At 43.9% G+C, this 27,863-nt stretch overlaps 2 protein-coding genes across 2 annotated transcripts in view; one reads left to right on the forward strand and one right to left on the reverse strand.

Moving 5' to 3' along the window:
• Positions 1–27,863, forward strand: part of LOC141192426 (uncharacterized) — a 208,224-nt gene that overhangs the window by 59,412 nt on the left and 120,949 nt on the right. The gene's annotated exons all lie outside the window — the stretch shown is intronic.
• Positions 17–27,771, reverse strand: LOC141192424 (uncharacterized). The gene is made up of 7 exons (XM_073661948.1): positions 27,686–27,771; positions 7,296–7,445; positions 6,987–7,166; positions 6,780–6,903; positions 6,599–6,696; positions 6,313–6,403; positions 17–2,025 (listed from the first exon to the last, which is right to left on the reverse strand). The coding sequence occupies exons 2-7, from the start codon at positions 7,365–7,367 to the stop codon at positions 677–679; spliced, it is 1,914 nt and encodes a 637-aa protein (XP_073518049.1). The 5' UTR covers positions 7,368–7,445; positions 27,686–27,771; the 3' UTR covers positions 17–676.

Raw genomic sequence — 27,863 nt, forward strand, 5'->3', positions numbered from 1 at the left:
CATTGAATCTCTCTCTGTTCTACTGATCTCTCTTTGTAAAACGTTATTGTGTCATTTTCTTAATAAAAATGATCTGATTGAAAAAAAAGTGCATTATAGTCCAAGAAATACGGTAAGTTCTAAAGTAATTTTCCTTTCTCATTTAATTATATGACGGTCTTATGTGTTTTTCTACAATTTGTCAATAAAATATATAGTTTCTCCACGTCTGGGTTATTTTTGATGGTTAACAAAATAAGATTTTCCAGTAATTAATTTTTTACAATCTAGGTATGATAATGGCTTCTCTGTGTGTGAGATATTAACCTCCCATGCCGGCGATGTTCCAGCGGTGTCAGCACTTGCGTTCCGGGGGCTCATGTAAGGTTGTTATGTCATGTGAGCCCTGTATCCAATTAGCGCTGGCATCACTGTTCTCACCTTCGGACAAAACGAACAATGAGACGAAGTCAGAGAGAAGCTGCAGCCCTGGCTTCCTGTTGATGCTCAATACGTCCGAAGGGGGGACAGTGAAGCCAGGGCTGATTGGGCACAGGGCCCACGTGATATAACAACCTCACATGAGCCCCGGGAATGCGAATCCTGACACCGCTGGAATGGTGCCGTCATGGGAGGTTTGTTTAAGTGTTTTTATTTTAACAGGACCAAACATGTGGAATGAGAAGGGGTTGCCCTACTAGTGGACAACCCCTGTGTGGGTTCTCTGGTGCTTAACAAAAGCTGATTGACGGCTAAAACATTTCCCACATTCTGAACATGAAAAAGGCTTCTCTCCTGTGTGGGTTCTCTGGTGTCTTTCAAGATGCGCTTTCCGGTTAAAACATTTCCCACATTCTGAACATGAAAAAGGCTTCTCTCCTATGTGGATTCTCTGGTGTCTTTCAAGATGCGCTTTCCGGTTAAAACATTTCCCACATTCTGAACATGAAAAGGGCTTCTCTCCTGTGTGAGTTCCCTGGTGTATAACAAGACTGCATTTCCGGTTAAAACATTTCCCACATTCTGAACAGGAAAAAGGTTTCTCCCCTGTATGAGTTCTCTGGTGCTTAACCAAATCTGATTTCAGGTTACAACATTTCCCACATTCTGAACATGAAAAAGGCTTCTCTCCTGTGTGGGTTCTCTGGTGTCTTTCAAGATGCGCTTTCTGGTTAAACCATTTCCCACATTCTGAACATGAAAAAGGCTTCTCTCCTGTGTGAGTTCCCTGGTGTATAACAAGATTCCCTTTCAGTGTAAAACATTTCCCACATTCTGAACAGGAAAAAGGCTTCTCTCCTGTGTGAGTTCTCTGGTGATTAAGAATACTTGATTTGCTTATAAAAAATTTCCCACATTCTGAACATGAAAAAGGCTTCTCTCCTGTGTGGGTTCTCTGGTGTATAAAAAGACTGCATTTCTGGTTAAAACATTTCCCACATTCTATACATGAAAAAGGCTTCTCCCCTGTGTGAGTTATTTGGTGTCTAAAAAGATTCCCTTTCAGTGTAAAACATTTCCCACATTCTGAACAGGAAAAAGGCTTCTCCCCTGTGTGAGTTCTCTGGTGAGTAACAAAAATTGATTTGTTTATAAAAAATTTCCCACATTCTGAACAGGAAAAAGGCTTCTCCCCTGTGTGAGTTCTCTGGTGTCTAACAAGATCTGATTTCTGGTTAAAACATTTCCCACACTTGTGACAAGAAAATCTATTCTCCGCTGTGTGAATTTTTTGATGTTTAAGATAAGATTTTTCGAGGGGAAAACTATTTCCATATTCTGTACATGAAAATGGCTTCTTTGAATTAGGAGCAGTTCGTTTTTTAATGCTTATTTTGCGACTTCGATTTTCCTTAGTAGTTGGTAATGAATCAGAACACAGGACCTGTTTCAAAGGATCAGATGACAGATCTTTGCAGTAAAGGGATGATGGTATATATGGAGGAGTAATGGCATTCACTTCAGTTGTCTGTTGTGGGATCTCAAGATTATCCGATTTAAAAATTGAAGGTGTCAGCTGTCCCTCTGATCTCCTGGTACAGTCATCTGCCAAGAATAAAACCAATTATTATTTTAGAATAAAATATCCTTGAATTTTATATTTTTTAACATTTCTAGTTAAACTGTAAAATGGTCAGTTATGAAAACATATTGAATTATTCACCAAGAAAACCTCATAGGATGAACCAGTAGAGCAAGGTGTGCAAATTTTTGTTCAGTCTGCCTCCGAAATATGCAATAAAAAGCCACCAAAAAATGTTATGTAGGCGAAAATAATACCACTCAAGTCCATCATGTGTTAATGGAAAAAAATGGGGGTTTCCACATCACTAGTGGCTCAAAGGCTCTTGAAAAGCAACTTGGCTTCCATAAACCAATCCAGCAATATCCGCTCTCCCAAAGTCAGATCTCCCCCTCACTTTTGAGCCTTGTGTGTATCCAAACCACATGTACCATCCATGTATTTGGCATTACTATAGTGAGAATAACCCACTTAATTTACGGTGTGTGTCTCCTGGAGCACAATCTGGGCACTATGTGTTGGGTAATAAAATGGTATATTTGCAATTTTCACTCTCCAACATCCACTGAGTGCTAATTTCCGGAAAGTGCCTGTGGAGTCAAAATAGTAACAACTTCTAAAGATTGATTCAATGAGGGTTATAATTTCCAAAATGTAGCCATTATGTGGGGATTTCTACTGCTGATTTTCTGACATTTTATTATATTAGGGCTTCTGGAAATGTTGTGTCCCATCTCCTCTGGGATCTGCACCTGCGATGTCACCAAATAAGAGATAATCAGCCGCACTCATGGAGATATCCTTAGTAATAGATTTATTGTGATAGAACAAAGCCACATGCTGGGTTACGTTTCAACCCTATCAGGGTCTTTCTGAAACATTTCTAGAATAAGAGATATACAAAGTTAGCCGTGCTGTACAAATATACATGAGGTCCTAAAAACTGACTATACATGAATGATATGAACATAAATCATGGGGAACAAAAACAAAACAAAAAACATATTGTATAATAATACTGACCATAAGGAGCGTTGTCCAGGTGAGTTAGTGTGGAGCGCTGTGTGCGTTTGCTGTGGTGCCATTGGTGTCAGTGGCAGCGTGTATATGCGCGCTTAGCTCTGTACACACTGCGTCTGAAGCCTCGTTCTGGCTCTCAGTCCTGGGTCACTTCCGGTGCCTTGACACCGGAAGTACCGAGCTAAGCGCGTATATACACGTTCCCATTGACACCAATGGCGCCAGAGCACCACTGCAAGTGCACACAGCGCTCCACACCAACTCCCCTGGACAACGCTCCATATGGTCAGTATTACTCCTGGTGTCCACTTTTCCTTTATACTACTAATTACATCTCAGCTACTTTTATGTCTTTTCCAACAGCCTCCACCGTACCACGGTTGGACAGTACATTTTTGCTAACAAGCATAAAACTTCCTTATACTTCGGACATTACCATACCTAGGTTTGTACCATTTCAATGTCTTCTTTCCCCCTCCCCCTTCCAGAACATATCCGTCTCACGTATTAACTAAACCCTCCCTAGGTACATATACACCGCGTGAAGAATTATTAAGCAAATGCGTATTTTGATCACATGATACTTTTTATACATGTTGTCCTACTCCAAGCTGCATAGGCTTGAGAGCCAACTACCAATTAAGTAAATCTGGTGATGTGCATCTCTGTAATGAGGAGAGGTGCTGACTAATGACATCAATACCCTATATAAGGTGTGCTTAATTATTACGCAACTTCCTTTCCTTTAGCAAAATGGGTCAGAAGAGAGATTTGACGGGCTCTGAAAAGTCCAAAATTGTGAGATGTCTTGCAGAGGGATGAAGCAGTCTTGAAATTTCCAAACTTTTGAAGCGTGATCACCGAACAATCAAGCGTTTCATGGCAAATAGCCAACAGGGTCGCAAGAAGCGTGTTGGCCAAAAAAGGCGCAAAATAACTGCCCATGAATTGAGGAAAATCAAGAGTGAAGCTGCCAAGATGCCAATCACCACCAGTTTTGCCATATTTCAGAGCTGCAACGTTACTGGAGTATCAAAAAGCACAAGGTGTGCGATATTCAGGGACATGGCCAAGGTAAGGAAGGCTGAAAAACGACCACCTATGAACAAGAAACATAAGATAAAACGTCAAGAATGGGCTAAGAAATATCTTAAGACTGATTTTTCAAAGGTTTTATGGACTGATGAAATGAGAGTGACTCTTGATGGGCCAGAGGCTGGATCAGTAAAGGGTAGAGAGCTCCACTCCGACTCAGACGCCAGCAAGGTGGAGGTGGGGTACTGGTATGGGCTGATATCATCAAAGATAAACTTGTGGGACCTTTTCGGGTTGAGGATGGAGTGAAGCTCAACTCCCAGACCTACTGCCAGTTTCTGGAAGACAAATTCTTCAAGCAGTGGTAAAGAAAGAAGTCAGTATCGTTCAAGAAAAAGATAATTTTCATGCAGGACAATGCTCCATCACATGCATCCAACTACTCCTCAGCGTGGCTGGCCAGTAAAGGTCTAAAAGAAGAAAAAAATAATGACACAGCCCCCTTGTTCACCTGATCTGAACCCCATAGAGAACCTGTGGTCCATCATAAAATGTGAGATCTACAGGGAGGGAAAACAGTACACCTCTCGGAACAGTGTCTGGAAGGCTGTGGTGGCTGCTGCACGCAATGTTGATCGAAAACAGCTCAAGCAACTGACAGAATCTATGGATGGAAGGCTGTTGAGTGTCATCATAAAGAAAGGTGGCTATACTGATCACTAATTTTTTTTGTTTTCGCATGTCAGAAATGTTTATTTCTAAATTTTGTGCACTGATATTGGTTTACCTGGTTAAAATAAACAAGTGAGATGGGATTATATTTGGTTTTTATTAAGTTGCCTAATAATTCTGCACAGTAATAGTTACCTGCACAAACAGATATCCTCCTAAGATAGCCAAATCTAAAAAAAACCCACTCCAACTTCCAAAAATATTAAGCTTGGATATTTATGAGTCTTTTGGGTTGATTGAGAACATAGTTGTTGATCAATAATAAAAATAATCCTCTAAAATAAAACTTGCCTAATAATTCTGCACACAGTGTATATGTGCACATATGTTTGGCTCTAGTCCTTATCCCTCAAATTCTTGCTTTTAGTGTTCCTATTGTTCTTACCCCTATATGAATCCATTATTACTAGTATTGAGCGAGTATGTTCTATTAACCCTTTCGCTGAGTATGCTCAGGCCGAGCTCCGAGTATTTATAGCTGCTCGGTGATATGTTTGAATCACTCCCGTGTGCATGATTTGCGACTGTTTGACAGCTTTATTACATGTGAAAAATGTGTAAGAAATAGACATTCCTCCCACGTATTAAAACTGTCAAACAGTCGCAAATCATGCACACGGGAGCGATTCAACCATATCACCGAGCAGCTGTAATTACTTGGAGCATGGCCCGAGCATACTCGGAACAGAACATACTCGCTCAACACTAATTATTACTTTATTTTTTTTGTTTGCTTTTTGGTTGTTTTGTTGTCTTCATGTCATGTAGTTGCAAAGAATAAATGTAATATGGTTTTTGTTCCCCATGATTTCTGTACATATTATTCCTGTACAGTCAATTTTTAGGACCACAGGTATATTTGTACAGCACGGCTAACTTTGTATATTTCTCTTCTTCTAGCGATGTTTGAGAAAGACCCTCATATTAGGTAATATTAACTCAATATATAACTCTAATAGTTTCTGTCTATATCACACGTCCCTGTTGGACCTTATCTAGGATCTATTGTCCACCTGGCTTATCCTTCTGACACCACTCCTCTACCTCTATATTTATTTTTTTGGTGGGGTTCTAGGAATTGTCACTATAATATTCTGTAGCCTATAATAGGCAGAACCTGCCATATCTGTTATACCTGTATTAATTTTGGTTTGTTTTGTTTAGTGATGGATTTGCCTTCAAAAAGACCGGTAAAACGGTGGAAATGTTGGCCCATGCTCTAGGCTTATGCTCTGTTTACAAGAGGGGTATATTTCTTATTCAATAAAGCATTCAATAAAGGCCCATCATAATATTTTTCTTCAAGTGATTTTCCAACTTGTCAGCACATTCTACGCACGCTGTCATTTGGCTTTAGTTTACAGATCTGGACAGGTAACGGTCAGCAGGAGAATGTTGTGATCTAGAAGCAAAATGGTGATCACACGATTGTGATACGGCCGGACTACACCACCGATAAAACAGCCACAGCCGGTGACTGAGAAGAATCTGTGACTTCTCAGCATTTAGTGGTTACTACTAACCTGGGTGGTCATATGTAGGAATCTTCTCTTTACACCGCTCATCACCCCTCACATATGTCTCTGTAGTATTAATATGGGACAGATCTTCACCCTGAGACAAATATTGTAAAAGATACAGACAGAAGAAGTCACATCTATGATCAGCTCTAATCCTGCCATCTCCACCGTTCTTATTACACAAGTACAAAACATATAATACTGGTGGATAAAACAAGACTGAGCACAAGACCTTCACAGCCGTCTACACATCATAGGGGAGATCTCATGACACCTTCTCTCCATCTACCTGATGATCCTGAGGAACATTGGGATCTTCTTGTTCACAGTCCTGTGGAAGAAGAGGACGGGGACATCTCTCTGGTGTTGTCCTCTTACTGGATAGATCTGGAGGAAACACATACAGGGACTGAATTCATTCTTTACATACAGATAACTATAGGCCGTGTGTATTTAGTCCTGTCTATTACCTGGTGATGTGAGGGGCTGGGGAACCTCCATCATGACGTCCTTGTACAGATCTTTCTGTCCTTTTAAATACTCCCACTCCTCCATGGAGAAATAGACGGCGACATCCTGACACCTTATAGCAATCTGACAGATACAATGATACAGTCATCCCCCCGATCCCTTCATAGCGTTACTGTATAATGTCCCAGCATTCCCAGCAGTGTCACCTCTCCAGTCAGCAGCTCAATCATCTTGTAGGTGAGCTCTAGGATCTTCTGGTCATTGATGTCCTCATGTATCAGGGGGTGAGGTGGAGGCCCTGTGATTGGGCTCAGGGGTCTTCCCCATCCCTCAGACACAGGGTCCTGACGGTGCTCACTAGAGGTCTTCTTCACTACTGTGTAATCCTGGTTATGGAGAGACACATGAATAAATCTCACTACAGACATTTCCAGAGTCCTCACCTCTCCAGCTCTGTCCATTTGTTATTCCCATAGATAAGAATGATGTAATGTGACGTCATCAGAATCTCTCACCTCTCCAGTAAGCCGGAAGAGGATCTCTAGGGTGAGGTGTAATATTCTCTCCGCCATCTTGTCTCTGTCCATATCTATCTTTGACCGGTAAATGAGGAAAATTCTCTTCTATAGAAGATCTTCACTGAAAGGGTCCGATATTGTAGAGACCTGAATGGGAAGATGATGAGCTGATGTAACATCATAAAAATCCTGTGTAATAATACAATTACTGGAGATAATAAGGGGAAACATATGAGGAGATTTACTATTTTATACCATTTAGTTTTCTTCTTTACATCTACTAATAAAACCTATACATTTTAGGTCACAGACAACAAGAAGTTTCTGCAGCTGAATACATTTCTCGTAGATTCATCTTCCATAACTCTAATTCTCGTCTCATTTACCGACACTGGAATAGGCATTAGCAATACTGCAGGAGATATTTATTACACGTGACATGAGAAATAACTACTTCATGATGAGGACAACATATCTTCATCTTCTACTTAGGCTCTAGAAACATATTTGGCCACAGTCTTTCACTGACTATATCATCACCGGCCGTCTATATAAATGTTTCCCGTCTTCCCCAGACTCTTATCTTCTAACTAATTAGATCTCATGTCTGATTCACACACAGAAGTTTGAGGCATTTCTAAAAGCTTTTTTGTTTGTACAAACACAGTGCATAGAAATTATTAGATACCAAAATCTCCATGTACAGTGTTTTATGGGGTTTGTTTCTGGCCTTAGGCTTTCCCATATTACAAGAAAAACACCAGAAAAAAGCAGATATTAAAATGTTTCAAAAGAAAATTGGCACCAATAATTTTTGTAAAAAGAAAAAAAACATGCAAAAAGCATAAGTTGGATTTCAGGTTACAGCGCTAGTCAAGTAGGATGCAAGTGAAAAGCTCCTGCACCCGACTTAAATAAAACCAGAGATAAGCACCAATAAATGGCCTAGACAAGCCTACCAATGGGTAAAAACCTTGACAAACCTGCCCTACTCTTGCATGAACCAGTATCTGCTTTGCCGAACGGATGGCGGGACAATATGGCGCTGACCCCAGAATGCGTCTCAGCAACGCAAACAGCTTTACCTCCGTCTAACAGTGAATATACTGAGGATGCATCATTAACAGAGGTACCCTCCGATTAGCTGGACTATAAATAACTGGCTGTTGAAAGCAGAATTGCTCCTGATATTCAAAAGATTCTGGAGCAACCATCCAAACCTCCCTCAACCACTTACAGTGAGAACTACGTGGCCACAAAGATAGAATCGCAGAGCTTGAACAACGGGTCCTGCATTTGAAAGATGCAAATAGTTAAATGAAAACTTACATAGGGATTTTATTAATACTTTTATTAAATCACTAGAGTAACATAAAATATAAAAACTAATTAAAAAATTATAAACGGGTTTATTTTTAATTGTAAAAGAGAAGCAATAATAAAAATGGTAATAATAATACATTTGTGAGGCCTAGTCCCAGTTAGTTAGTAAGTTAGTGTAGTGTTAGTGTAGGGGGTACAATTGGGGAAAGAAGGTTGAACTTGATGGACCTAGGTCTTTATTCAACCTATGTTACGATGTACTATGTTGCGTTAAAGAAATGTCTACAGAATCCAGCCGCCTCAGTGAAAGGCCGGAGTCCCATTAGCGTGTGGCATCCGATGCGCGAGCGACATGCGAATGACACTCGGCTCCTGCTCTGCTGAGAGCGAGAGCCAAGTGTCAGTGCTCTGATACGCTCACATGAGAGGATTGCAGCACAGTTGCGGAGAAGATGGAGAAATTAATTTCTCCATCTCCTCTTTTGCTGGTGTCGGCGGGAATCGCAATGCATTAGGGTGATATCAGAGTGCAGTGCGATGTTTCACATGCAGCCATAGACTTGTATGGGTGCGTGAGATCCGAATTCAGCGTGCAATCGCACCATGCATTTTTTTTTTTTTAGTCCAATCGCAATTCGATCGGAGCTGGGAAAAAAAAAAAGCATATGAGCACACACTCAAAAATTAACACTGGACCTAATGCAATCCAATGTTTTACTGGATTGCATTAGTCCGAATTAATCACAAGTGACAGCAAGTCCAAAAGGTGGAAGATCTAGAGAATAGATACAGACGTAGTAACTTGAGACTAATAAGGCTAATGGAGTCGGTTCCTGCCTCAAAATTACAGCGACTTTGTGAGAGAGATCTGCCTCAATCACTGGGTCTCAGCCATAGCTGCAGAGTTGAAAGAGCACAGAGAGTGGGACTGGATATACATTCTCACCAACAATGAAATTCTTAGATTACAACGACAAAGCAGACATTATGAGAGCTTACAGAAAAAGGTATCACTGTCACGGGTGTGTCAGAAGTGACAGACAGTCGCCCTACAGCTGGTTGCAGGAGATCTCTACGTTTGGCATTACAGACACCTTCTTAGAGGCTGTCTCTCTAGGACCCAGCGGCTATCTTCCTCTGGCTAATGAACACCCTGGCCTGGGTGTATAAATACCTGCTGTCTGCTAGAGGGAGGTGCCGGCAACACTCACATTACCCTTTGTGAAGGCTCGGAGCAAAGTGCATTACTTCATCCTCTGTGAAGCTACGGTTGTTCATCTCTCTGAAGTTGACTAAAAGCTAAGCTATCTTCCCTTGCTTGTTACCCCTTGTTATCATTAGTAGTCAGTGGGGATTGACTAGCGCTCATCCCGCTCCCTTCCCTAGCCAGGGCCAAACGCCAGGGAAAGACAGGTGGAGGTTTGCGTGCGGCGATTGGTGAAGAGCAAATGTAGGGACATTAGTGGAGACAGGGTGATACTAGATCAGCCTAGGAGGTCTCCACTTCCCCCTTTCCATAGAGTCTGGGCGCTCCCCTTTCCCCTTCCCTTTGTGTTGCACTAAGTCTTTCTTACACCTTACATGACTATCGCCCTTTGATAATGAAAGTAATGAGGCTCTTACTATTTGAAGATGACATAGTTACATAGGTTGAATAAAGACCTAGGTCCATCAAGTTCAACCTTCTTCCTCCAATTGTACATTTTGTCACTAATTTAACTATAACCCACAATGTTATGCGTAGTGAGGAAATCATCCAGCCCTTTTTGATTCGGAAGATGTCACCAAACACAAGAGGTCCTTTAAAAAAAATCTGTTCAACTTTATTCCAGTAAAAGTGGAGGTTCACACTCCAGTACCCTGCTGTACTAAGAATTTTCCAGGAAAAGTTATTACTTTTAAGTCGCCTCGAGAGGCTGAAAGGGACATGGACACTTCACTCTCCAAATCATCGAGACATGGAGGTTAGGAAAGAAGTGAATGAGAAGAAGTCGGACCCTACTCAACCCCAAAGGCCCAAGGACGGCATAGACACCGGAGCAGATCACCTACTTGAATGGTAATCACTTTTCGAAAGATTTGTAAATGTTGAAAAAGTTATGTCTCCGACTGGTTTATATATCAGGAAGTGAATTGCTTGTTTACATCATCTTAATTCTCCATGTAGAGAGTTACATTATTTTTCCTGACTTTAATGAGAGGGACCAATATTGTTTATTGTTCTCTTTGAAAAACAGTCTCAATGTTGATGCTATATATTTTTTCTTTGTCTTTTCTATCATAGGAACATTGCTGCTAAATAATTCACAGTAGCATTTATAGACACAGTATATAAAGTTCTTAGAGTTATTAATGCTACATAAATGATTAAGGCTATGAAGTTACATGCACCCTGTTGGTGAACGAGTTGACCCAGGTGCGGGAAGAGTCTCTTCTTTTCCCTTTCTTAGTTTTTAATTTAGCTTAATATTCTGAGGTCCAACTCACCAGAAAAAAAAGAGAAGTCCATAGCGTGGTCAGTGGTGCAAACACTATTAGCAGGGCAACTTACTGCAGAGCATAAACAGTTAAGTGGTTAATTGTTAAGGGTTTGGGGTTTCCCCCATGTAGTGATGTCTTCCCCCTCTCTACTTCCCTCTTGTAACGCTCTGGCGGGCTGACCCTAGGTCCTCCCTATCACTACTATACTGAGAAATAAAAATAACTATTAATAAAATTACCAAAATCAAAATAGGACTATCAATAGCCCGGAGTGATGTACACTCGATTATTAACCAAATGGGGAAAACCCCATATAATATCTCTCACTATAAGGCTATAAAATTTCACTTTTATTTAATTATTCCATTAAAATGAAGAAAGGGTATTAAAAGTTTGTCCCTAATCTACCAAAGCGTTTTGTTTAGAAATAAAAACAGACAACATGATAAAAATAGCAATTGCGAGATTATTGTTTATTGCCAGAAAATTGATTGCAAAATATTGGATTAGAGAGGAGCCCCCGTCCAGACGCAAATTCATGGCCCAAACGAACTATATAATTCAACCTGAAATAAGTATTTACACCAAGAAGAATAAGCAGGAATACTTCCATAAATTATGACAGCCATGGTTGGATAGGATCAATTCGAGTAACACCTATATATACTACTGTAGAGTAAAAAAACTGCATGGCAGAGTGGAGAGGGAAGAAGGAAAGAAGAAAAGGGGAAGAGAAGGAAAGGGAGTAGGGGAAGGAAAGAAAAGGAGTAAAGTGAGGAAGAAAAGGAAAGGAAAGTACGAAAGTCTATTAGGACGGGCCAAAGGCAGCGTCCAATAAGTTACCTTTTAACGCCTCCATAAATATTACACTAAAGTTGCATGAAAGCACTGACTTGGTTGGTTTGGTTGACTATATAATGTATTTGGGGGCCTCCCGACAGATGATGTCAGGGCAGAGAAGGATCTGGCATCCTGTATTTCAGAGGCTAATAAGTTTGTTCTTCCTGTAGATAATCCTCCGCTAGAGAAGTCAGGAGGAGACTCTCATACACACCACAGGAAAGCTGGAATATTTGTGTGTATGGGGAGTCTGGAGAGATGTCATCTGCCAAATGACCGTTCAGCCAACATTTATCTCATGTGTATGGGGCCGTTCGTATTACACTAACAGGCAGGGATAATACACGGCACTACAGTAGTACAGTGCATCACCCGACCAATCAGAGGCTTCTGTGTTGTATGATTGCACTAATGAGTTGTTTAAAAAAATTAAAAAAAAGGTTTAAAATGAAAAAATATATCACAGCTTTAATAACAAGAAATATCGGTCACTATAGGGAAAACAGACTCACTGCACAATTTTAGTTAAGTCACGTCCATAACAACTTTATTTTACTCTATCATCCTATAAACATCCTATAAACAGTGGTATAGATAAAAATCACAGGTCCCACAGCAATAGCGGTAATTGGCCCCCAAAGTCCAAAAAAACTTTTCTTACCCAACAAGAACTTGACGATAAGTACATATATCAGATAGCAGGCACAATACTTCATGAATGCTTCTTCCGTACAGTGTCCATTTTACGACATGATCAGATATCAAAATCAAACATCAGAATGTCAGCCTGAGGCTAAATACCCTGTCTGACAAGTGATTTTGACAATTGATCCTGGCAAGTGACTTTTACAACTGTAATAATAATAAAAGAAAGTCACTGTTCGCTGATGGGACTTGAACCCAAAATTCTGTCCAGAAGTCAGTACACTAACCACTGAGCTATAAACTCAGTTGATGAAAGGCAAGCGCTCTGTTTGGTTATAGGATTTTCAGTGCAAACCTGTCTGAAACTGATTGGGGCTTTCAGAAATACCTGCTCCAAGCCAAATTCAAATGAGGTTTGATTTTGATGTGTGACTTTCTTCAAACATCAGAATCACAATAACTTTTAGTCATCCTGAGTATTTTCATGGTTGATCTCATAAGACAAGAAAAGCTCCCAGGCATTATGTCATGGCTGGATAGCTCAATGGTAAGGCATCAGCCTCTGAAACTACAATGGTTCGGTTCAAATCCCAATAGGAATGTTTTGTGTTTTTTTGTAATTATGCCTATTTAGCACACAAACTACAGGGGTACTCTTCTAGACGTAGAGTTTTGGGTTCAAGTCCCATAAGTGAACAGTGAATATTTTTTTTATTATTATTACAGTTGTAAAAGTCACTTGTCAGAATCACTTGTCAAAAATGGACACTGTACTTCTGCATTATGCAGAGTCAAGAACTTTCTGGTTATACAGTGCTGGCCAAAAGTATTGGCACCCCTGCAATTCTGTCAGATAATACTCAGTTTCCTCCTGAAAATGATTGCAATCACAAATTCTTTGGTATTATTCTCTTCATTTAATTTGTCTTCAATGAAAAAAATACAAAAAGAATTGTCCTAAAGCCAAATTGGATATAATTCCACACCAAACCTAAAAAAGGGGGTGGACAAAAGTATTGGCACCCTTTGAAAAATCATGTGATGCTTCTCTAATTCATGTAATTAACAGCACCTGTAACTTACCTGTGGCACCTAACAGGTGTTGGCAATAACTAAATCACACTTGAAGCCAGTTAACATGGATTAAAGTTGACTCAACCTCTGTCCTGTGTCCTTGTGTGTACCACATTGAGCATGGAGAAAAGAAATAAGACCAAAGAACTGTCTGAGGACTTGAGAAACCAAATTGTGAGGAAGCATGAGCAATCTCAAGGCTACAAATCCATCTCCAAAGACCTGAATGTTCCTGTGTCTTCCGTGCGCAGTGTCATCAAGAAGTTTAAAGCCCATGGCACTATGGCTAACCTCCCTAGATGTGGACGGAAAAGAAAAATTGACGAGAGATTTCAATGCAAGATTGTGCGGATGGTGGATAAAGAACCTCGACTAACATCCAAACAAGTTAAAGCTGCCCTGCAGTCCGAGGGTACAACAGTGTCAACCCGTACTATCCGTCGACGTCTGAATGAAAAGGGACTGTATGGTAGGATACCCATGAAGACCCCACTTCTTACCCCGAGACATAAAAAAGCCAGGCTGGAGTTTGCCAAAACTTACCTGAGAAAGCCTAAAACGTTTTGGAAGAATGTTCTCTGGTCATATGAGACAAAAGTAGAGCTTTTGGGGAAAAAGCATCAACATAGAGTGTACAGGAAAAAAAAAGAGGCATTCAAAGAAAAGAACACGGTCCCTACAGTCAAACATGGCGGAGGTTCCCTGATGTTTTGGGGTTGCTTTGCTGCCTCTGGCACTGGACTGCTTGAGTGTGTGCATGGCATTATGAAGTCTGAAGACTACCAACAAATCTTGCAGCATAATGTAGGGCCCAGTGTGAGAAAGCTGGGTCTCCCTCAGAGGTCATGGGTCTTCCAGCAGGACAATGACCCAAAACACACTTCCAAAAGCACTATAAAATGGTTTTAGAGAAAGCACTGGAGACTTCTAAGGTGGCCAGCAATGAGTCCAGACCTGAATCCCGTAGAACACCTGTGGAGAGATCTCAAAATGGCATTTTGGAGAAGGTACCCTTCAAATATCAGGGACCTGGAGCAGTTTGCCAAAGAAGAATGGTCTACAATTCCAGCAGAGCATTGTAAGAAACTCATTGATGGTTACCGGAAGCGGTTGTTCGCAGTTATTTTGGCTAAAGGTTGTGCAACCAAGTATTAGGCTGAGGGTGCCAATACTTTTGTCCGGCCCTTTTTTTGGAGTTTTGTGTGAAATGATCAATGATTTGATTTTTGCTTCATTCTCTTTTGTGTTTTTTCCTTGCAAGCAAATTAAATGAAGAGAATAATACCAAAGAATTTGTGATTACAATCATTTTCAGGAAGAAACTGAGTATTATCTGACAGAATTGCAGGGGTGCCAATACTTTTGGCCAGCACTGTATGTAGAAGTACATAACTATTGTTACAAGCTACAACAGTCCAACAAACCATTATGGTAAGGCCTATAATCTCCTGTGGGGACCATATGGGTTGAGATGTGTCGCTACAGTCCCTCACAGCTACTCTCAGCTCCCAGTTGATTTGTGAGGACCTCACTGGCTGAGGTGCATCGGTACACAGGGTTGGACTGGGGTGCCGTGGGTCCACCAGGGGAACTGACTCTCTAGGGGCCCACACTACAGCCCACCATAAACTGTTTTATTACTTGTTATGCTTTTCTATAATGTACTATAATTACATGATTGGCCGCGCTGTGGAGCACCAAGCGGCAGGACTTTGTTTGAACAGTCATTCCGTACTGCCAGAGTCCTTTTAATGGTAACTTGTCACCTTGAAAAACGCTATTTATCTGCAGATATGGGGTTAATCTGCAGGTAAAAAGGGTTTAAAGCCTGGTTAGACGGCTTAATGGAAAGGCATTGGCTACACAGAGAAAATTACATTTTATTCTCCCTGCCGCCACTCGCTTCCTGTTATTGGGTCGGTGCAAGGAGGGAGACATTACAGTCACCGCAAACTACAAAGTGAGGGTGCTGCAATAACGTCCGGCACCTTGATTGTGACACTTCCATGGAGCCCAACCTTAGACTGAGCTTCATTGAATGACCAACATGGCAGCAGCACCTGGCAACTAGTGCTGAGCGAGCGTGGTCGGATAAGGTGTGATCCCAGCGTGCTTGGGTGTTATCTGAGTATCTTGTAGTGCTTTGCTAATATGCTCGAGTCCCCGGGGTAGCATGTTTTGCGGCGGAGACCGAAGCAACACATGCAGGAATTACCTAAAAAACAGGCAATTCCTGCATGTGTTGCGTCTGTCCACCGCTGCAAAATATGCTACCACGCAGAAATGCACAGACACACTCAGACAATCACACACAAAAATGCAGACAAGCAGGGAAGAACGCACACATGTGTGAAGACTAGTGTTGAGCATTCCGATACTGTAATATCGGGTATCGGCCGATATTCGCGGTATCGGAATTCCGATACTTAATTCCGATACTTTTACAATATCGGATACCGGAATCGGAAGTTCCCATAATGCCTGCGCTCTGCAGTGTCTCTGAAGTATGACAAGCTGGATGGCAGCGCGATCCAGCCTGTCATCAGAATGCCATCCCAGCGGGGGAGAATTCTCCTGATTGTTTAAAAGCCGGCGGGCGGTATAAAGCCGCCGGCTTTTAAACAATCACACAGCCCCATACTGCTTCCCCGCAGCCTCCCACCCCGATCCTCCGCTCCCCTCGCCACCTCCCATCCCGATCGTAAGTTAGGACCGGGCGGGGAGCGCAGCTCCAAGGAGCGGGGAGCGAAGGACCCGGGCGGGGAAGCCGGCAATGAAAAGACTTCACCGCCGGCTTTCCCGTTCTCTGCTGCGCTTTCCCGCCGGTTATTTCAAATGAACAGCTGAGGTATCAGGTGATGCCGATCAGCTGTTCATTTGAAGTCGCCGCGTTGCCCTCAGAGGGTTCATGTGAGTTCATGCTTGACTGCATGAACTCACATGAACTTTCCCACGGCCGCACAGGTCAGCCTCACCTCCCGGACCATCAGCCCGTCATGATTAGTGTGTGTGCGGGGTGTGTGTGCGGGGTGTGTGCGCGATGTTTGTGCGGGTGTGCGCGGTGTCTGTGCGATGTGTGCGGGTGTGTGCGTGCAGGCAGACATAGGCCGATGTGACACTACTACTCCCATCGGCCTATGTCTGTCCCCCGTCCACTCGTGCCAGCAGGATCAGCTCGATGGGAGCAGTAGTTCCCATCAGCCTGATCCTGCTATTTAAATTGCCCTACTGTGTCCCCAATAAATGTTAAATACATGTCATTGGTGGCCAGTGGTTACCTAAAAGAAATTAGTTCATACATTACCTGTCCCCGCCGATCGCCACCTAAAATAAAGTAAAAAATAAAAAACTACACCTATACTCACCTAGACACCTAATTCCCCGAAGCCATCGATCTCCTGTAATAAAATATAAAATAATAAACCACAACCTTATCCTTACCCCTCCGTAGCAGTCCACGAGTGTCCCACGAAGATCTCCAGTTCAGAGCAGCCACATAGAATGTGACCGCTCTGAACCGCTGCCGCCGCTAGAATGACGGGGCCGTAAGGGTTCACCGGAGTTCAGGCAGCGCTGCTCCGGTTAGCTCCTTTACGGCCCTGCTGTATCGTGAGAAATTCCCACGGTACAGCAGTGCCGTAAAGGAGGTCTCCGGAGCTGCGCTGCCTGAATGCACTCCAGTGACCTCAGTCAGTGGCTCCCGCTGCCGGGAGCGGACGTGTTCCCGGCAGCGTGAGCTTACAGCAGCCATGCACAGCTGTCACCATCTCCAGATGTGACAGCTGTGCATGGGAGATCAGCGCAGGAACGTGGACAGGTAACTATTATTTTTAGTAAACTAAGAATTAAATAAAATTGTGTGTTTTATTTCAAATAAATTATTTTTTTCTGGGTGTAGTGTGTTTTTTCTTTTTAACACTTTGTAGGTTAGTAATGGGGGTGTCTTATAGACGCCCATCATTACTAACCTGGGCTTCATGGCAGCTGGCGCTGACATGAACCCCACCACTATTACCCCCTGCCACCGCACCAGGGCAGCGTGCAAGAGCGAGGCTAAGTGCCAGAGTTGGCGCATCCTATGGATGCGCCATTTCTGGGGCGGCTGACGACTGGTGTTTCTAGCCTGGGAGGGGGCCAATATTCATGGCACCCTTCCTGGGCTATTAATATCAGCCCCCAGCTGTCTGCCTAGCCTTTGCTAGCTATTAAAATAGGGGGGACCCCACGTCATTTTTTTGGGGGGGTCCCCCATTTTAATAGCTAGTAAAGGCTAGGTATTCAGCTGGGGGCTGATATTAGTAGCCTGGGAAGCTCCGTGGGTTTTACCCCCTTCCCAGGCTTCAAACATCTGCCCCAGCCGTCTGCTTAACCTCCGCTAGAGACTAAAATTATGGGGGATCCCACGCTATTTTTTTTTTAAATAAATCCATTATTTTAACACTAAATGACATTTGAGGAGTTAATAAAGATGCAGTCCCTAAATTATTATTTATTTTTTAATTAATTTTTCCCAAAACTATTGACGTGGGCTTCGCCATATTTTTGTATGCCAGCCAGGTACAGCATCCAGCTTCTATGAACGCGCCATTTTCCGGGGCGGCTGCGGACTGCAATTTTCAGCGGGGGGCAGAAAGCTTGGGCCTCCCTGCGCTGCAGATTCCATCCCCCAGCTGCCTAGTTGTACCTGGCTGGACACAAAAATAGGGAGAAGCTCCACGTTTTTTTTTTTTTAATTATTTCATGAAATTCATGGAATAATTAAGAAAAAAAGGGCTTCCCTATATTGTTGTGTCCAACCAGGTACAAATAGGCAGCTGGTGGTTGGGGGCAGCCCGTTCCTGCCTGCTGTACCTGGCTGGACCCAAATATAGTGCAAAGCCCCACGTCAATTTTTTTTTAATTATTTCAGGAAATTCATGAAATAATTAAAAAAAAATTATGTGGGGCTTCGCCCTATATTTGTGTCCAGTCAGGTACAGCAGGCAGGAACGGGCTGCTCCCAACCACCAGCTGCCTATTTGTACCTAGCCGGACACAACAATATAGGGAAGCCCTTTTTTTCTTAATTATTCCATGAATTTCATGAAATAATTAAAAAAAAAAATACGTGGGGCTTCGCCCTATTTTTGTGTCCAGCCAGGTACAACAAGGCAGCTGGGGGCTGGAATCCGCAGCGCAGGGAGGCCCAAGCTTTCTGGGCCCCACCCGCTGCAAATTGCAGTCCGCAGCCGCCCCGGAAAATGGCGCGTTCATAGAAGCGCCATCTTCTGGCGCTGTACCCAACTCATCCAGGGCCCTGGTGCGGTGGCTCACTGGGTAATAAAGGGGTTAAGGCCAGCTTGGCATTATCAGCTGGCCCTAAGCCCAAAATTCATGGGGTCACGCCAATATTAGACATGACCACCATGAATTTCTAGTAAAGTATTTAAAAAAACACAAACACCCAGAAAAAAGTCCTTTAATTGAAATAAAGACACAATTCTTTATTGTTCTAAATTAAACCATACTTACAGTCACGCCCATTCCAGCTGAAGCCAACGATCTCCTGCAATAAAAGTAAAATAATAAAGCAACCTCATCCTTACCTTTCCATGGTTCCCAGGACAGCTTCAGCTCTGCTACATCGAGATGACAGGCTGGACCGCAGCAGAACGCTGCCATCCAGCCTGTCATCCCGCAGACACTGAGAAGCGCAGGCATGCTTGCGCTCCTCAGTGTCTCGCTGTGACGGCATCCAGATGAGCCGAGGTCATGTCCAATGAACTCAGCTCACCTCATGTACGTCACTGACAGCGTGGGAAAATTCTCCTGCACTCAGCACTTCAGCGTGAGAATTTTCCCACGCTGTCAGTGACGTGCATGAGGTGAGCTGAGTTCATTGGACATGACCTCACCTCATGTATGTCACTGACAGCGTGGGAGAATTCTCACGCTGAAGCGCTGAGTGCAGGAGAATTTTCCCACGCTGTCAGTGACGTGCATGAGGTGAGCTGAGTTCATTGGACATGAACTCGGCTCATCTGGATGACGTCACAGAGAGACACTGAGGAGCGCAAGCATGCCTGCGCTTCTCAGTGTCTGCGGGATGACAGGCTGGATGGCAGCGTTCTGCTGCGGTCCAGCCTGTCATCTCGATGTAGCAGAGCTGAAGCTGTCGTGGGAACCATGGAAAGGTAAGGATGAGGTTGCTTTATTATTTTACTTTTATTGCAGGAGATCGTTGGCTTCAGCTGGAATGGGCATGATGGTAAGTATGGTTTAATTTAGAACAATAAAGAATTGTGTCTTTATTTCAATTAAAGGACTTTATTCTGGGTGTTTGTGTTTTCTTTTAACTTTGACTATGGGGTTAGTAATGGGGGTGTCTTTTAGACGCCTCTCCATTACTAACCTGGGCTTGATGTCAACTGGCATTATAAGCTGACATCAACCCCAACCCTATTACCCCCTGCCACCGCACCAGGGCAGCGTGGAAGAGCGAGGCTAAGTGCCAGAATTGGCGCATCCTATGGATGCGCCATTTCTGGGGCGGCTGACGGCTGGTGTTTCTAGCCTGGGAGGGGGCCAATATTCATGGCACCCTTCCTGGGCTATTAATATCAACCCCCAGCTGTCTGCCTAGCCTGTGCTAGCTATTAAATTAGGGGGGACCCCACGTTATTTTTTTGGGGGGGTTCCCCCATTTTAATAGCTAGTAAAGGCTAGGTATTCAGCTGGGGGCTGATATTAGTAGCCTGGGAAGCTCCGTGGGTATTACCCCCTTCCCAGGCTTCAAACATTTGCCCCAGCTGTCTGCTTAACCTCCGCTAGAGCCTAAAATTAAGGGGAACCCCACGCCAATTTTTTTTTAAATAAATCCTTTATTTTAACACTAAATGACAAGTACAGTAAGCAACACTGTCACTGTACTTCATATATATGTGACTGACATGTTTCTATCTATCTAATCTATGTGTGATTCTCTATTCTTTCTATTCTAAATTGTCGGGTACAGATGCTGAATTGCCGGCCTGCTTTTTTAAAGAGACGGTGCATGAAAACACTATTATTTTTTTAAATAAATCCTTTACACTAAATGACAAGTACAGTAAGCAACACTGTCACTGTACTTCTTATATATGTGGCTGACATGTTTCTATCTATCTAATCTATGTGTGAAGCTCTATTCTGTCTGTTATAAATTGTCGGGTACCGCTGCTGAATTGCCGGCCGGCTTTTTTAAAGAGACGGTGCACGAAAACACTAATATTTTTTTTAATAAATCCTTTACACTAAATGACAAGTACAGTAAGCAACACTGTCACTGTACTTCATATATATGTAACTGACATGTTTCTATCTATCTAATCTATGTGTGAAGCTCTATTCTTTCTGTTGTAAATTGTCGGGTACCGGTGTATGCCGCTGATGAATTGCCGGCTTTTCACGTCATTCTACATTATTCTTAGTTGTTTTACTTCATGTAGAATTAACCTACAAGGAAAGAAAGGGTTTATTTTCATTCCGATATTAGTGTCCCATTGACTTGCATTGGTTTCCGGTATAGGAATCGGCGATATCCGATACTTTTTGGGTATCGGCCCGATCCAATCCGATACGATATTTCCTGATATCGGAAGGTATCGCTCAACACTAGTGAAGACACATATACATACGTAGACATGCTGGCACTCAAATACATACACACATATACACACACACATATGCAGGTACAGTGCCTACAAGTAGTATTCAACCCCCTGCAGATTTAGCTGGTTGACACATGCGGAATTAACTTGGCATTGTGACATTTGTACTGTAGATCAGCCTGGAAGTGGGAAATGCACTGCAGCAAATTTTTTTTTGTTTGTTTGTTTGTTTTTTTTAGAACGTTAAAAGTTAATTCAGAGTGTCATTTATTATTCAACCCCTCAAACCACAAGAATTCTGTTTGGTCCCCCAAAAGTATTAAGAAGTAGTTCAGGCACCAAGAATAATGAGCTTCACATGTGTGGATTAAAGATCTCTTTTGCCAGCCTTTTCTGACTATTTAAGACCCTCCCCAAACTTGTGAACAGCACTCAGACATGGTCAACATGGGAAAGACAAAGGAGCATTCCAAGGCCATCAGAGACAAGATCATGGAGGGTCACAAGGCTGGCAAGGGGTACAAAACCCTTTCCAAGGAGTTGGGCCTACCTGTCTCCACTGTTGGGAGTATCATCCGTAAGTGGAAGGCTTATGGAACTACTGTTAGCCTTCCACGGCCAGGACAGCCTTTGAAAGTGTCCTCCCGTGCCGAGGCCAGGCTTGTCCGAAGAGTCAAGGCTAACCCAAGGACAACAAGGAAGGAGCTCCGGGAAGATCTCATGGCAGTGGGGACATTGGTTTCAGTCAATACCATAAGTAACGTACTCCACCGCAATGGTCTCCGTTCCAGACGAGCCTGTATGGTACCTTTACTTTCAAAGCGTCATGTCAAGGCTCGTCTACAGTTTGCTCATGATCACTTGGAGGACTCTGAGACAGACTGGTTCAAGGTTCTATGGTCTGATGAGACCAAGATCGAGATCTTTGGTGCCTACCACACACGTGACGTTTGGAGACTGGATGGCACTGCATACGACCCCAAGAATACCATCCCTACAGTCAAGCATGGTGGTGGCAGCATCATGCTGTGGGGCTGTTTCTCAGCCAAGGGGCCTGGACATCTGGTCCGCATCCATGGGAAGATGGATAGCACGGCCTACCTGGAGATTTTGGCCAAGAACCTCCGCTCCTCCATCAAGGATCTTAAGATGGGTCGTAATTTCATCTTCCAACAAGACAACGACCCAAAGCACACAGCCAAGAAAACCAAGGCCTGGTTCAAGAGTGAAAAAGTCAAGGTGTTGGAGTCGCCTAGTCAGTCTCCTGACCTTAACCCAATTGAAAACTTGTGGAAGGAGCTCAAGAATAAAGTCCACATGAGACACCCAAAGAACCTAGATAACTTGGAGAAGATCTGCATGGAGGAGTGGGCCAAGATAACTCCACAGACCTGTGCCGGCCTGATCAGGTCTTATAAAAGACGATTATTAGCTGTAATTGCAAACAAGGGTTATTCCACAAAATATTAAACATAGGGGTTGTATAATAATTGACCCACACTTTTATGTTTAAAATTTAATAAAATTCAACTGAGCAACATAACTTTTTGGTTTGTAAGATTTATGCTTCTGTTCATAAAACCTACTCTCGTTTGCAGTTTGAAGGCTCTAACTTATTTGCATCTTATCAAACCAGCTAAATCTGCAGGGGGTTGAATACTACTTGTAGGCACTGTATATATACACACACTACACACACACATGCAGGCATATACACACACACACTGTACACACATGCAGGCATATACACACACACATATGCAGGTATATATACACACACTACACACACACATGCAGCCATATACACACACACACTGTACACACATGCAGGCAGGCATATACACACAGGCATATACACACACACTGTACACACATGCAGGCAGGCATTTACACACACAGGCATATACACACACACACACACTGTACACACACACACACACACACACTGTACACACACCCTGTACACACATGCAGGCAGGCATATACACACACACAGGCAGGCATATACACACACACTGTACACACACCCTGTACACACATGCAGGCAGGCATATACACACACAGGCATATACATAAAAATTCATACAAACACAAATATTACACTACCTGTACAGTACAGATGTGCTCCTAAGGCGGGAGACTGCAGTGCAGGGCGCGCTGTGACGTCACTTTTAGCAGACGTGCGGCCCTGTCTGCTGAGTGTGACGCTGCAGTGCAGCCCCTGCTCTGCTCTTCGGCTCTCCTGCTCCCAGGCCCCTCCCGCTACTGTCCTGGGCATCGCGGCGGTGAGAGTGCGTGCGCGTGCCCTTAAAGGGCCTGCGACCACTTTTTTTTTTTTTTTTTAAATATATATATATTTCTCCTCTGTCTTCTCTGCAGGGGGCCCACCGGGAAATTTCCCAGCACCCCGCCAGGCCAGTCCGAGCCTGTCGGTAAGACTCTCAAAGTCCATTCGATGAGGGCCACACACTACTGGATGTGGCACTGCATATCCATCCCTTGAGAAAGCAACGCATTGTCCACGCGAAACACGCGTTGGGTAGGTGTCCTTGCACCCTTTCATCCCCACTGGGGGGGTTCTCAGCCCTTGGGTAAGCGTTGTACTATTTATGTTTTTTTACATTGCACTTCTCAGTATACTGCATTCCCATGTTCCTTCACCTGTGACCTTCCATCTCTTTGGCTTTGACTTAGTGTGGATGCACCATAGCAGTATTGTCTGCTTCCCCCTTTTGCTTCATAAACCTTCATGTGGCCAGGTGTTAAAGGTGCTTACTGTTGGTCGTGTCATATATGCTTTTTACTCTACTTTGCACCATTTACCCAGGGCTGACTACTCTCTTTTGGGGCGTCTGCTCTTTTCTTAACACATCGTCTGTTATCCTTTTTATGGACTCCCTATGAATTTTATGGTGTATCATAATATTTAATAAATATTTTTCTACTTTCATAAAAAAAGCTCCCTCTGTCTCTTGTTTTCAGATATTCAGCTCTGTGTAGGAGAACTTGTGTCCCAGTTTGGCGACACTATAGCTTCCTCTCTAGTATAACAGACAATCCCTGCATGTGTTGCAGATGCCTAGCAGCCGCAATTTATGCAACTGTGACGATGCAAATATATTTTTCGAGCACGCAGAAGATATTCTTAGCACCCGAGCGTGCTCGGATAACACCTGGTCGTCCCTGACCAGATGATAAAAGTGTTGTCAATATATCTATACCATACTCCAATATATGGATGCCACCACTTATGATCATCCCTGAATATTGTGGTTTCCTCCTATTAGCCCAAGAATAGGTTAGCATACAAAGGGGCACAGGGGCTACCCATCGCAGTACCACTGAGCAGGTGGAAGTACTTCCTGTCAAAAAGAAAGAAGTTATGAGTAAGAGTGAATTTTAGCAGATCCTCCATGAAGTCATTATGTCTGCTACACTCTATTGATCTCAATTTCAAGAAATGTCTTACTCCTCTGATACCATCCTCATGCGGTATATTACTGTACAAAGCCTCGATATCTAGTAAGGCCTGCTCCCCTACATGCATGTATACATGCTCGAGGGTCTACATGTAGGGGAGCAGGCAAAGGGAAAACCAATCCCAGAGGGATTATTCCAACTACAGGACCTCAGATGGTACTGGGGGAACATTATACTGTGGGGGTCATCATACATCCTGCATAAGGGGCATAATGGGGGCATTACACTGTGTGGGGGCATCATACATCCAGCTTAAGGGGCATAATGGGGGCATTACACTGTGTGGGGGCATCATACATCCTGCATAAGGGGCATAATGGGGGAACATTATACTGTGGGGGTCATCATACATCCTGCATAAGGGGCATAATGGGGGAATTACACTGTGTGGGGGCATCATACATCCAGCTTAAGGGGCATAATGGGGGCATTACACTGTGTGGGGGCATCATACATCCTGCATAAGGGGCATAATGGGGGCATTACACTGTGTGAGGGCATCATACATACTGCATAAGGGGCATAATGGGGGCATTACACTGTGTGGGGGCATCATATATCCTGCATAAGGGGCATTACACTGTGGGGGCATCATACATACTGTATAAGGGGCATAATGGGGGCATCATACATCCTGCATAAGGGGCATAATGGGGGCATCATACATACTGCATAAGGGGTATAAAGGGGGCATTACACTGTGTGGGGGCATCATACATACTGCATAAGGGGCAAAATGGGGGGAATTACACAGACTGCATAAGGGGCATAATGGGGGGCATCATACATACTGTATAAGGGGCATAATGGGGGCATTACACTGTGTGGGGGCATCATACATACTGCATAAGGGGTATAATGGGGGCATTACACTGTGTGGGGGCATCATACATCCTGCATAAGGGGCATAATGGGGGCATTACACTGTGTGGGGGCATCATACATACTGCATAAGGGGCATAATGGGGGCATTACACTGTGTGGGGGCATCACACATCCTGCATAAGGGGCATAATGGGGGCATTACACTGTGTGGGGGCATCATACATACTGCATAAGGGGCATAATGGGGGCATTACACTGTGTGGGGGCATCATACATCCTGCATAAGGGGCATAATGGGGGCATTACACTGTGGGGGCATCATACATACTGCATAAGGGGCATAATGGGGGCATCATACATCCTGCACAAGGGGCATAATGGGGGCATTACACAGTGTGGGGGCATCATACATCCTGCATAAGGGGTATAATGGGGGCATTACACTGTGTGGGGGCATCATACATACTGCATAAGGGGCAAAATGGGGGGCATTACACTGTGTGGGGGCATCATACAGACTGCATAAGGGGCATAATGGAGGCATTACACTGTGGGGGCATCATACATACTGTATAAGGGGCATAATGGGGGCATTACACTGTGTGGGGGCATCATACATACTGCATAAGGGGTATAATGGGGGCATTACACTGTGTGGGGGCATCATACATCCTGCATAAGGGGCATAATGGGGGCATTACACTGTGTGGGGGCATCATACATCCTGCATAAGGGGCATAATGGGGGTATTACACTGTGTGGTGGCATCATACATCCTACATAAGGGGTGTAATGGGGGCATTACACTGTGTGGGGGCATCATACATCCTGCATAAGGGGCATAATGGGGGCACTACACTGTGTGGGGGCATCATACATCCTGCATAAGGGGCATAATGGGGGCATTACACTGTGTGGGGCATCATATATACTGCATAAGGGGCATAATGGGGACATTACACATCCTGTATAAGGGGCATAATGGTGGCATTACACTGTGTGGGGGCATCATACATCCAGCTTAAGGGGCATAATGGAGGCATTACACTGTGTGGGGGCATCATACATCCTGCATAAGGGGCATAATGGGGGCATTACACTGTGTGAGGGCATCATACATACTGCATAAGGGGCATCATACATCCGGCATAAGGGGCATTACACTGTGTGAGGGCATCATACATACTGCATAAGGGGCATAATGGGGGCATTGCACTGTGTGGGGGCATCATACATCCTGCATAAGGGGCATAATGGGGGCATTACACTGTGTGAGGGCATCATACATACTGCATAAGGGGCATAATGGGGGCATTGCACTGTGTGGGGGCATCATACATCCTGCATAAGGGGCATAATGGGGGCATTACACTGTGGGGGGCATCATACATACTGCATAAGGGGCATAATGGGGGCATTGCACTGTGTGGGGGCATCATACATCCTGCATAAGGGGCATAATGGGGGCATTACACTGTGGGGGGCATCATACATCCTGCATAAGGGGCATAATGGGGGCATTGCACTGTGTGGGGGCATCATACATCCTGCATAAGGGGCATAATGGGGGCATTACACAGTGTGGGGGCATCATACATCCTGCATAAGGGGTATAAAGGGGGCATTACACTGTGTGGGGGCATCATACAGACTGCATAAGGGGCATAATGGGGGCATTACACTGTGGGGGCATCATACATAATGTATAAGGGGCATAATGGGGGCATTACACTGTGTGGGGGCATCATACATCCTGCATAAGGGGCATAATGGGGGCATTACACTGTGTGGGGGCATCATACATCCTGCATAAGGGGCATAATGGGGGCATTATACTGTGTGGGGGCATCATACAACCTGCATAAGGGGCATAATGGGGGCATTACACTGTGGGGCCAGTAAAGGGGTCCTGTACTATGAGAACAATACGTTTCCTCCTTCCTGTCTCCATAGTTGGGTCGTATGTATCTATTACAGGAAACAGAACAAAAACCTTATGATTCTTATAAAGGGGCAACACAAGACCCCAAAAGAGTCTCGGTGCTGAAGGGGTTAATGCCCCCCGCACCCAGTAATGGGGTCTCCACATACCTCCACCTGCAGAGCCGCCACCACATATATGGCTGCTCTGTGCGCACAGGAGCTGTGATGAGGTCACAGGAGGGGAGGAGTCAGCGGTCACATGATCAGGGGCCTCAGTGGATGCAGGACTCTGCTGTGCTGGTTGTCATGGTGCTGGATGAGCTGAAGTTTATGTGTGGGGTCAGGA

Source organism: Phyllobates terribilis, unplaced genomic scaffold (genome assembly GCF_046119375.1).
Source record: "Phyllobates terribilis strain yellow unplaced genomic scaffold, ASM4611937v1 Scaffold_61__1_contigs__length_8056638, whole genome shotgun sequence".
Classification (NCBI taxonomy): domain Eukaryota; kingdom Metazoa; phylum Chordata; class Amphibia; order Anura; family Dendrobatidae; genus Phyllobates; species Phyllobates terribilis.